Source organism: Quercus robur, chromosome 5 (assembly GCF_932294415.1).
Source record: "Quercus robur chromosome 5, dhQueRobu3.1, whole genome shotgun sequence".
Classification (NCBI taxonomy): Eukaryota; Viridiplantae; Streptophyta; class Magnoliopsida; order Fagales; family Fagaceae; genus Quercus; species Quercus robur.
In genome coordinates this window covers 78,732,527-78,745,202 of record NC_065538.1, presented here as the reverse complement: position 1 = coordinate 78,745,202, position 12,676 = coordinate 78,732,527, and the positions used below count along the sequence as shown (strand labels likewise).

Genomic DNA, 12,676 nt, shown 5'->3' with positions numbered 1-12,676 from the left:
TTTTATGTATATAGTTTCATACTTCTTCAAATAAAAATTTTATTTTAATTTTCTCACTCAAGAAGCAGGACATGCCTTGCACGTGCCACCCTAACTAGTTATGTTTAAATGAGTGAGCCGTCAAAGAATTTAAAAGAGGATACCTCATTAGGGTCAATTCATTGTGGATATAAAATTTGTACAAAATTAATTACGAACATTTTTGGTACTTGCCGAAAGCAACCATAAAATAAATGTTGGGAAGTCTTTGTTGTACCACATCGACAAAACAAGCCTTTATAAGCCTTGTTTATTCCCTCTAACGATAGGCCCTTTTGATGGGATAATTATTGTAAGCTCTTGTGCGTCCTACTTTCCCCTCCCCTATGTGTTAACTTCTTCTAATCTAACTAAACTTTCTCAAAGCATCGACAAAACAAGAGCATCTAATGGCTGCTGTTGCCATTTTAAGGTCAAGTGTTTGTTGTGAACCTTTTTTTTTTTTGTAAGAGAGTTTCAACTTATGGCGTCCGCTCTGGTCTGATAGCTATCATCAGACCAAGATATCAATTAGTTTTTGGTGTAGGCAGGGATTAAACCTCAAATCTCTTATACAACCATCAGAGACTTTATTAGTTGAGCTAACTGATAAAAGCATAAGAAAATATTGTTAGGAGTATGATTGCCCTTATTTGGTTTGCATTGAGTTGTAATATTAAAAAAAAGGGGGGCTATTTCTTTATTGCTTGAATTCATAGAAATAATCATTTGGGAAAATTATGTTCACCCATCTAATAAATCCATAAATGACCGGGTTTAGGGTAGGTTTTCTCTATTCTTTTTTTGTTTGGGAAAATCATGTTCACTCATCTAATAAATGCAAAAATAATAGGGACTAGGGTAGGTTTTCCCTATTCTTTGTTTGGCCACACTGAGAATACCATAGAATTGCTTGAATGCTATGGTCTTGGACTAACTTGAGAAGAGATTAATTAAATCGAAGTATGAATTGAGAGAGCGTACATTGCCACATGTTAAAAAAATGTCTATATTCTAACTTTTATTAACTAGTGGTTAAATAATTAAATTTATCATTTCTTAGTAATTTAATCTTTTTAGTATTAGTATTAATTTATCACATATTAAAGTATGCGGTCTTTAGTTGGATTATTGTCCCATTCTGAGCGCCCATGTGAAGCGAAGAGTTAAAATAATGATTAAATAATTAAAAATTCATCCACCTCATTCCAATAGTGGAATGAATTCATATGTATATAAATCATTTCTCAAATTTTGATGATCCGTGTATACTCATAAGCCATGCCATTGAGTCTAGTGGCATACAATAATTTTCTCGATATGTTTCTTTCATGTGTAATGTTAGGAATACTATAAATTTTAGTTCATTGAACTTATAAAACTAATGTATCACAAATTATTAAAATATATTTTAAACATTTATTTGTTAGGTGGTTAAAATTCACAAATCACATGCATTACCAGTTACCACATCAGTATATAGTAAGTTATAATGCCATTAACATTTACCTTTTTCATCCACCTTACCTTCTTTCCTTATTTAGGAAATCACCTTTGATGTTCATCAAAATTAGAAATCACCTTTGACGACGGAGGTCCGTTATGGATGCTACTTTAATATGATAACGACTGCCAATTGATCCCTTTATGACTAAGCAAAACCTTAGTTAATTCAAAGTTGATGAAGAAATGAGTGAATGTGGAAAAACTTGAAATTGAATTGTAGTTCACGATAATGACAACTTCCTTTGTTCTTTTCAAACACAATAGTTCTAAGTTGATGTCTTTTTTTTTTTTCTTTTTCCTTTTTTGGTCTAAATTCGATGCCGCACGTTTTATTTACTTAAAAAAATGTATAGTTTAAGGCGTAACTATATAATACGCCTATATGGGATAGGTTTCTTTTTAGCTTAAAAATTAAGGGGAGCATGAGAACTAAAGATGAGTAAATTACGTGTGGGTAATCCGAGATGGCAAGAGCTGTTGAACTTTGACTTGAAGATGTAGAAAGTCTTTGTATATGGGGTCTGTTTTATTAAATAAAACTAGTTTAGTGTTTATTTAATCCGATAATACGTTGTAAAATATTTCGATAGTGCAAAAATTATTGTGGCTAATAAACAAATTAATTTAATAATAATAATAATTTTTTTTTTTTGGCACCATACCAAATATAACTTGGTCAAGACTTCCGTTTGGCACAAAGTCATAAATGAGAAGCCTTTCATTTCCTTCCAAACAGAAACCTCGAAGCTAAACTATATTCTGGTAGTGAAGCTTGGCCATTAACAAGATCTCATTCTTAAATTCTAGATCTCCTTGTCTAGAACCTATGGATAGTAGTTTAACAACCATCTCTTGTACATCAGAGAGCCTACCCTATAGATGCATCAAAATATTCAATATGAAACCCTTAATAATAAAAAAGTTCTAAATCTAACTTGTTATGACAGACAATTGAGATACTTGACTATAATGATATTGCCAAATTACCTTGTAGACAAATCCAAATCCTCCTTTCCCAACCTTATTTACATCAGAAAAGTTGTATGTAGTTACTCTAATTGTTGGAAAATTGAAATGCAATGATTGAATATTGCAAATTTCATCCACAATGTTGGGTTATAGATTGATCCCCGTTAATTAAATAAATTACCCAAGTAGATTAATTAGGTTAAATTATATGCAAATCATGGAGGTACACACAAATCACCAAAACAATTAAGTGTAGTAGAAATTTAATTGACACGGTGATTTGTTGAAAAATGGAAAAAACCTCTCACAATGCAAAAAATCTCATCGGGTGAATTTCAGATCACCACTCTCAAGAATCCACTATTCATGAACAAACGGTTATAAGTATAAGGAATCTTATCACCACCCTAGATTATGCCAAAATACCAACCTACAGTTGAATCTTTACTCCAATCCATAATTGGACTTAATCTTGTAGAGACTTCTTCTTGTATGCACAGATCCTAGTACTTGTTTGACTTCCCAATAACTTATTAATTGATTGTTGTCGAATGCAAAATTATTCACTTCAAAGTATGCTAAAGATCTGTAAGCATTTAGTTACAAAACCCTAAGGCACACAAGAACGTAGTAATTTCTCACAGTGTATGAGTTCTCTAAACTAAGTCTCTGTGTATTTTATGTCTTTAAAATTAAACTTTTAATTATATGTTCTAGAGGTTTAGTGAGAGAAACCTTAGCAATCCAAGTCATCATTGGCTGAAATTTTGATGTGATAATTTTAGATCTACGAAACTCAATAGATCGAGAGGTATCGAGCTTAGTGTTGAGAATTACTCATTAAGCCTCGATAGATGCTAGTGTCGAGACTAGTGTCAAGTTTCATTAAATCCGTTTTTCTTCACTTTTTTCTTGATTCAATCTTCATGCCTTTAATGATACCACTTACTTTGTCTTATCAACATTCTTTATGATATCCTAAACATATCTTCTTCTTCTTCTTCTTTTTTTTTTTTTTTTTTTTTTTTTTTTTTGAGACATTTCAAATTCAAATTCTCCTTCTCCCAACAATTGAATTATTATTATTTTTTTTTAAATTCCCTCTCACAAGTAAAATAGAAAGTACTTTTATAATAACTAGAAGTGCTAGCTGTTGACAAGGAGATTAAACTAAAGTGTAGCACATATGACGTTATCTCATATAATAAATAATTGTTTAAAATTTACAATCATTTATTTGACATTGTCCATGCAAAAATTATATGTTTAATGAAAGGTGGTATTCTAACTTAACTAGTTGACAAATTTTAGTATTTTTGACAGAGATTAAACTAAAGTGGAGCAACGTTATCGCATATAATGAATAATAGTTTAAAAATTTACAATCCTTTATTCAACGTTGTCCATGCAAATATTGTAATGGATTATACCTTCATGCAAGATCTATATGGTAGAGGAGAAGACTCTTGATAAAGGTCCTAAGGGTGAAGGAAAAGAAGAGTTAGGAGAGGAAAAGTGAGTCTCACTCAATACCTTAAGTCTTAGGAAGACCAAGATATGACAAGACTACTTAACTTCACTAAAATTTAAGAAAGGCGAAGAGAAGGGGTTTCTTGTTGTTTTTAGAATGAAGGAGGGGGGGGTTTATATAGTAGTAGTGGAGGAAATATGAATGGAAGAGCATTTAATAAGGGTTGACAGAGAATCATGAACCTAGACCTTATTTTAGTCTTGGGGGAAATTTGGTGCATTAAATGGAAAGATTGGTGGGAGTCAAAAGCAAGCCAAAATTCGGTTTTCTCATAGCTGTTTTAACAGCTTGTAAAGCCAACTTCGAATAATCATATCTGACTCAATTCTAATCGGAATTGTCTTGTTCTTATGCTCAAATTGAAGCACCGGATGTCTAGTTTCTAGGAAAATTAACCTTATTCATAGATTCAAAATATTCTGAGAGATATCAATGAAATGGTGAGCAGAGGTTATTTGTTAGAAAATGATTTCAGCACAATTAACATTAATAGGTCCCAAATTAGCTCCCAATTAACCTTAAATGGCTCTAATCACTCCCATTTCAGACATAATTGGTTCCAAATTTACCCTAATTAAAAAATAATTGCACAAATTACTCATTAAATAATTAATGTTTAACTATCTAGTTAATTAGGTATGTGCAACCCTACCATAAAATGTAATCCTAACCAATTAAATTATGACACATCATCGTTCTCAAATTAATTATACTTATAACCAATTAAAATCAATTGTTCATAATCACATATAGTCGGACTCAATTTGTGATAGAACATCTCGACCATTAGAATTTAATTTGATAATAACTTTCAATTTGATGGTTCGATTAAGGCTTATAACCAGTCGATTTAATCGTTATAATATCAAGATTATTTTGGTGAAATGAGATTAAGGATCTAGTAACCAGAATCAAGATGCATATTCCTAAGGTGAAATTACCCTTTTACCCTTCATGTAAGGTTAAATACGGGTTGCAAAATGGGTGTCAACACTAAGCATGTTTTTATAAGACTTTTCAAAGAGAGAAGAGTGTGTCTCCTTTGAATCTAAGGTTTTGTACCTAAAAAGCTCTCTCATATCTTCTACTGGTATTATTCCTTAAAGAATCTCAAGATCCAATATTGTAGAACTTGCTGCCTTCTCTAATCATCAAGAGTACCGATGATCTAAACCTTCAAAGATGGTCTTGGAGTCACAAATGGAGAGTTTGTGTTTTTTATCACAAGTGTGGGTGCTTGTGTTGCAAAAGCTTAATAGAGAAGGGTCTGTGGATTCAGAACTTGCACATGGTCATGTCAATAAGTTCTACATATGGTAGCAATTGGATGTTAGTGATTTAAATATTATTATAAACTTCGATTCTCTATAGTGGATTTGCTTTTTATCTTGAGGATAGTTAGGTTAAATCCTCCTCAGGTTTTTTACCGATTTAGTTTTCCTGAGTTATCATATCGTTTTGTTATTTATTTTTCCACTGCTTTACATAATATGACTGTTTTGTTTTAACTTAGATCTGAATAATAAACCTAAGTATTCATTTGATTAATTAATTAGGTTAAACAATCTAGTTTACAAGGTTCCAAAAACTAACAAGTGGTATCAGATCGGGTTAGCTCTTGATTTAGGTTATTATACCTAGAGTTGATCCTTGATCCCTGTTACCATGAATAATTTTAAGTATCTTACTTTTTTTTATTGTGATGTTTTGAATAAAAATGACACTATTGTTTCAGTTGATCTTTTTAAGGCTTGTGAAAGGAATTTGCAAGATTTCAGTCTTTCTCAGAATATTAGTATAATCCCTCAAATACACTCTACTTCACATGGATTTTCACCTACAAAGTTGAAGGCTCATGCTATATAGGTGAGAAAAGACTTGCTAAGGTGAGTGTTGTTTACTTGTTCTTAATTTAATTCTTTCAATTATTTGTAGACATGTTTACTTTTAGTTTTTGGTTGTTTTATTTTCTTAGGTTGTTTTGATTATTCAAAAATCCAAAAATATTGAAAATTTTCAAGAAGACAAATATATTTTATTTTGTGTCTAGATTTATTTTTCTTGAGGATTACATGAATTATGATATCTCTTTCTTGATTTAGAACATGCTTGATATTTTGGAGAAATATAAAAAGTATGTGTTATATAAGTGCTAAGCTATTTCTAATTTTGATCTAAAAATTGATTGATTAATTTTTGAGTTATGTACTTTTTAGTATATGTTATTTTTATATGTGAACTGCAGAAAATATTTTTCTTAAGAGATATGATGGATAATAATGTGCAAATATTTTCTCTACTTGATTTGAGTTCAAACACCTTCTGTTTATGGGTCACATAGTGTCAAGTTTGCATTTATTGAAAGAGAGAATATTTGTGTTCATGTGTATCCTTAGCTTATTTTTTTTGGTTAGGTTTTTGTCTTTTTACTTTTCCCCTCCTCCTAAATTTTCTCCAAAATTGTTATTTTCCAAAACTTGTTTTGTTTTTCCAATTTTTATAGGGGAGAAGCTTGTTTTTAACCTTTGTTGTTCATAGGGGGAGTTGTTGCTCTTCATAGGGGGAGTTGTTGCTCTTCAGAGGAGGAGTTGTCTCTATTTTTTATAGAGTTGAATTGTTTTTTGTTCCCTTAATTCTTTATTTTCTCTTACTCTCTGTTGCATATGTTTTCTGTCTATCTTTTGAGTAGGTTGTCTTTGTCAATACATGACAAAAAGGGGGAGAAATAGATGAAATGTGGGAATCTGTTTGTTTTGTTTAGGGGGAGATGAAATTGTTTTTGAAAGGAAGAGACAATAAAAGTTTTTGATGTATCTAACTTAGGGGGAGAGTTAGTTTACTTTTGTTTTTATATTTGTGTTTCATATTGATTATATGTCTTTCTTTCCACACATGCGGTAATGTGTTATTTTGAGTGTTTTCAGGAAAGACAGGTACATTCTGATCAAGACCTTCTACCTCTTATTGCAACTTCTAATTTAGGAGTCTTAGATTGGGATTTGTGATGTAATTGAGCATTTTATTGAAGATGGTTCAATATTTGTTGGGACTTGTTTTTACAACGCAACATAATTCTTGTAATTGACAATACAAACATGTAATATTATAGTAATTATAAATTTTACTTGCTAGGATACTTACTATGTTCTGACGATTTTATTTGTATTGATATGGGTTTGATCTAGTATAGCCAATCTTGCTAGGCCGAAATCTGCAATTTTGGGATTCATCTCATCATCTAACAGAATTTTACTAGTTTTGAGATCATGATGAATGATGCAAAGTCGAGAATCTTCATGAAGATAAAGAAGACCTTGAGCAATGCCTTCTATGATTTTGTAACACGTTTGCCAATCCAAATATGCACGTTTTGCGAGATCTAGATTATTCATTAAACTATGAGTCTATTGAAAAAGGACACATTCAAGTTTATTTGAGAATACATGCAACCTATAAAATATTATGAATAAATCTAGAATTTATGGAAGAATTGCAACCATACCAAATATAACTTGATCGAGGCTTCCATTCGGCACAAACTCATAAATCAAAAGCCTTTCACATCCTTCCAAGCAGAAACCTCGTAGCATAACTAAATTCTGATGTTGAAGCTTAGCAACTAACAATATCTCATTCTTAAATTCTAAATCACCTTGTCCAGAGCCCGGGGATAGCCTTTTGATAGCTATTTCTTGTCCATTGGAGAGCCTACCCTATAGACACATTAAAATATTCAATATGCAACCCTTGATACTAATAATAAAAAATTGTGAATTGAACTTGTTATGGCAAACAATTGATATACTTAACCATATGGAATTGTCAAATTACCTTATAAACAACACCAAATCCGCCTTGACCAAGTTTATTTGCATCAGAAAAGTTATCTGTAGCAACTCTAATTGTTGGAAAATGGAAATGCAAGGATTCAGTACTGCTAATTTCATCCACTGCTTCACATGTGGAACCAGTCAATACATCGGGATTAGATAAGCAGTTCTTTTTTTCTTTTTTCTTTTTCTGTTTAAAAAAGATTGATGCAATTTAAATTATGTGCATACGTCATTAATAGACTCGCAAACACTAATTACTGAAGTAATCGTAGAGAACTACTAATGCACAGATAATGTTTTCCAGAGGAACACTAGCTCTTTCAATAGCTTTTCTCTCTAGAAAATTTGATTTAATGTTAAAACGATGGTAGCTTAATTCTGTTTTGTAGGTGCCCCTATTTGTTTTTCTATTATAATAAGCCACACAAGTATCATGAACACACCACCTCATATTTCATCTCTCTCACAAAAGCAAAAGGTGTCATCTGTATTAAATCACCTCAGGATACGAAGATCGAGCCTATCTCTAAATCACGATCACCAAGCTAAAAAATAGGAGGAAATATAGATAGCAATCAGAATTGATATTGAATGTTAGTTTGAATGCTATTATTATCTGGTGATCCAATAATCTGAACTAGAACTCATTGAAAAATACCCCACATTACTTCATGTTCCGTTTTACCTATAAATTTGTAGGAAAAATTTATGCCTTGAAAGTCAATTGTCACTAGTATTGCCTATAAATAAAGCATCATATATGTATATATAAACACACACTTATTGTCTGAATTTATTCTTATATTTTAAAGAAATTATATATTTGAAAATAGGAACAACAAACCAAATTTCAACTTACTTTTAGCTTTCTTTCTTTGCTTCCTCACCCTTAAAGAGATGTAGATGCAGATGCAGGTGATTATTACAACGAGAATGATCACCACAACTATGGTGATGATAGTTTTAGATGAGTTACTCCCCTTTCCTGTAAAAATCAGATGTCTGTACTCAATAAAACATTCCAAGCTTAAATTTGAAATTAACATTATTAGTGGGAAAAAGAAGTTAAAAATTGAAAGCAAAAGTTGAAAGCATGAATAATTAATTATATATCAACAATCAATATACATTCATTTTAACACCATGTTGAGTTATCAACTTATGGTGAAACACAGTTAAAAGTCTCGTAACTTGAACAATATTACTTTTATGTGGATTTATTACTGACACTTAACTTATTAGACATCAATTAGTTTAAGTGTGAAATAAAGTATATGCTTGATTAAAAATATAAGAAACATTGGTGACCTAGAAATATGATAAATATTGTGAGGTGTGAAAAGATATCCCACTTGGACAAGTTGCCATGCTGCACAACTCATCACCATCGCCCACATAACAACCCACTAAGACAAGTGGGGTGGGCTTTTTATTATTTTATTATACTATTCTTCAGGTCATGGAAGTTGATCATTTTGGCTGCATATGAGCAAGCAGTCCTATCACAATTAACCACAAGATTTTATATCCATATTAAGGACACTGCAGTGTAATAAGAGACTCATAAAGAAAACCTATCCACCAAATTTATACTACTTATAGACATATAGTCACACTAATGATCTGTCGTTATTTCTGAAATGTATATTTTTGGTTTGAAATTTCAGTCAAGAATAATGATCATGAATCTCTGTTTGAGATAACAAACTGGTTAAAAATTGGCAATCCATAGAACCCATAAGCAGAAGCATGTATTCACAAGGAAAAATGCTAAAGCTACCGTAGAAATTAACGCCATTAGTTATACTTTGGTGGCTATTAATTTTAAAGGTAAACACATGCTCGTAGATAGCAAAAAGCTTCTAGGCTTCCTTTGGTGCTGAGTTTGAGAAAGTGGGAGATGAAAAATATTTTGAGGATAGAAAGGTAGGAGGATAAATAAAATAATTCTAGAGACACAACTAATCATATGTCTAATTTCACAACTTACTTATGATTTGTGCTATTGTATGTTTGGTTGGGAGATTAAAAAAGTCAGATGGTGGAAAATAAATATAAATTTGCTCTGTTTGGTGGAGAAGAAAATGAGAGCAATAAAAAATTAAAGTTTGTATAAATTTACAACTAAAGAAGAAGATTGGGATCGGACCAAAATGATAGTTGGTGGGTAGAAAATAAAAATAAAAAGGTAATGTAAAAGGACAATTAAGTCATTTTGACTTAACTATTCAATTTTAGTCAAATTTTCTCCCCCAATTTGGTGGGCCCAATGAAAAACACTTTTAACTCTATCATTTTTCCTCTTATTTTGAGTGTTTTTCCTCATTCATCAAATAATGGAAAGCATTACTTTTTCACCAACTTTTCCACCCAAAATTTCTATCCTCTTTATTTTCATCACAAGTTATGGCAAAAGTCGTGGTAGAAGTTGTAATCCTAACATTTTCCATAAAACATTTCCAAATTAATTTTTTAAATGGCAATTATTCGTAAATGAGAAGAAAAAAATGATCAAACTAATCAATACTTTTGGAGTGTTAAGAAATCATGGCCCTGCTTTTCCTCCAAGAAAAATTTGAAGGACAAAACAAAAGTTAAAACTTAAAAGCGTAAATAATTTAAAAGGCACAAAAATTACTTCTTCTTTTTTTTCTTTTCTTTTTATCAATTTTGTGGATAGCAGAGGAGTGGGAGTGATGCAGGTGCAGAAGCAATAAGAAACAAAACCCCATGTTAAAAGCTTCACAATAGTATACTAATTATAGAGGCAAATATCTCCATGAGTGGTGCTAAATCATTTAGCTTAATCAGAGGTGAGCGTAAATGAAAAATATATTATACATTAAAAGCTATAACCACTATGCAGAAAATAGGGACTGGAAGTATCGTTTGCAGTGGCAGCATGATTAGATGACGGGGAAGATTGTATTTTGGAAGCCATGGATGAGCATGTCTAGAAGAGAAATTCCCAAGAAAATTATGGGAATTCTATCTGCATACTTACTTTAATGTTCTACACTTATAAATACATTAACAGAGATAGAACTAATCAAACTCTGCAACAAATCCCAATCTAGCCATTATAAAGGAAAAAAAAAAAAGAATGTAAATAACTTATTTACAAATAGCCGATCAGATAACAATATGCGTAGCAAACTTAATATGGCACGTGCGGATGTGCCTCAGTGATCTTTTAAGTTAAAACATTATGAGCTGTAAGTGTTTGTATTTTGACTGATATACCGCATTAGTTTAATGTGAAAATTTTAGCTTTTATGCTATAATACACTTATTGATGTGAGTGCTTCTTCGACGTGCGTACGTTTGGAAACATACCTTTTGAAGGCACAAGAGGAGGAGATATTGATTTTGCAGGCGCAGGAGGAGGAGATATTGATTTTGCAGGCACAGGAGATAATAATGGCGGCGATTCAACCAGAGGGCTGCCATAGAATTGTTCACGCTCTATTCTTTAGTTACAGCTGGGTGCAAGAATTCTCACTCCAGCATTTTCACTACAGCAATCTTGAAAATAGCTTTGAGCGCCAACTAAGCAATTGCTACAATCACTCTCTGACAAATCAGGACTACATTGCATAAGCCCGTAGATCGTAGAGTTTTGACTTTTATAGTTCGCATTTCCAACTGCAACCTTGCCAAAATCACCTCCAGCTGAAGCTCCAACTCTCAGGTCATAAAATAAGGTTCTTGACACCTCGTTGGACTCAGTCAAGTTCGAGACACGACCAGCTACAAGAGCTCGAGTAGGTGTAAATTCAATAACACCAAATATTGAGTTGTTTGTGTTAATGTATATTATGTTAATGGGTTTTAGGCCCAGTTAGGTTACTTGTATAGTACACTTTACTTGTACCGCACACATATGCCTCCTATATAAAGGCACTGATGTATATTCTTTTATTCAAGAAATACAATACAATCATTCTGTATTTCTAACATGGTATCAGAGCCATTGCTCTGACCTTTTCTTAGCAGTCTTGTCTTCATTAGTGTGGCTTTCTTTTTAACAACGCTTCCGCCATCACACTGCCGCCGCAGCCTCTCGCCGTTGAACCTCCGACGTCATCCAGCCGTCGTCCTTGGGTTCCGGACCTGCAGCCGCCGTCGTTAAGGAGTTTCACACTACACAGACCACTGCTCTTTGCATCGCCGCTACAATTATTGCTCCGATTACGTTTTTGAAGGCACCACTGAGATCGTCCAGCGCCGATCTACACACTCATGGAAGCCTCGTCGCCATCGGAGACTGCACGCGCTCCCACGCGCCGTTCAAAGTTGCTGTTCCGCCGATCACGCGCCACAGCTTCGTTTCACGCGTCGACCACGCGCCTCACGTGCATCAACAGCCTCGTTGACGTCATTGCTGACGTCAGCCCTAACAGCTTGCTGACGTCACTGATTACGTCATCCGCTGACGTCACCTTCTGAATCTGGTTTTGACCGTTGACTTTCAGGTTGACCGTTGACTTTGACTGGCCGTTGACCATTGACCGTTGACTTTTCCGGGGTTGACTTTTTCAGTCCAGGTTCTCCTTACCCAGTTTTTCGCGTAGATTTCATTTTTGCTATCTGTTTTTGCATATTGTGTTTCTAAATGGATAAAAACGATATTTTTGTTCCTCGCCCCATCAATACTGTATTGGAGGGGAATAAAAATTACTTATCTTGGTCTCAAGCTATGCGCAGTTTTCTTAAGGGTCGCATGCTATGGCATTATTGTACTGGTGCAATGACTATTCCTGTCAAAGGAGCAAGTGAAGAAGATGCTGTTTTTCTTGGTCGCATGATTGAATGGGAT

General features: G+C 33.0%; 1 protein-coding gene across 15 annotated transcripts in view; it reads right to left on the bottom strand.

Annotated features, from left to right (window-relative positions):
* Positions 1-12,676, bottom strand: part of LOC126727254 (cysteine-rich receptor-like protein kinase 44) — a 77,074-nt gene that overhangs the window by 18,583 nt on the left and 45,815 nt on the right. For 2 of the 15 annotated variants that reach the window (XM_050432823.1, XM_050432841.1), the window contains exon 3: positions 7,856-7,974. The exons of 8 other annotated variants lie outside the window; for them this stretch is intronic. In XM_050432823.1, the coding sequence (XP_050288780.1) occupies positions 7,856-7,974 (119 nt within the window). Of the gene's footprint in view, positions 1-7,855; positions 7,978-8,716; positions 8,843-12,676 lie in introns of all 15 variants that reach the window. 5 more of the 15 variants (XM_050432830.1, XM_050432837.1, XM_050432831.1 and 2 more) reach the window with 4 other exon arrangements.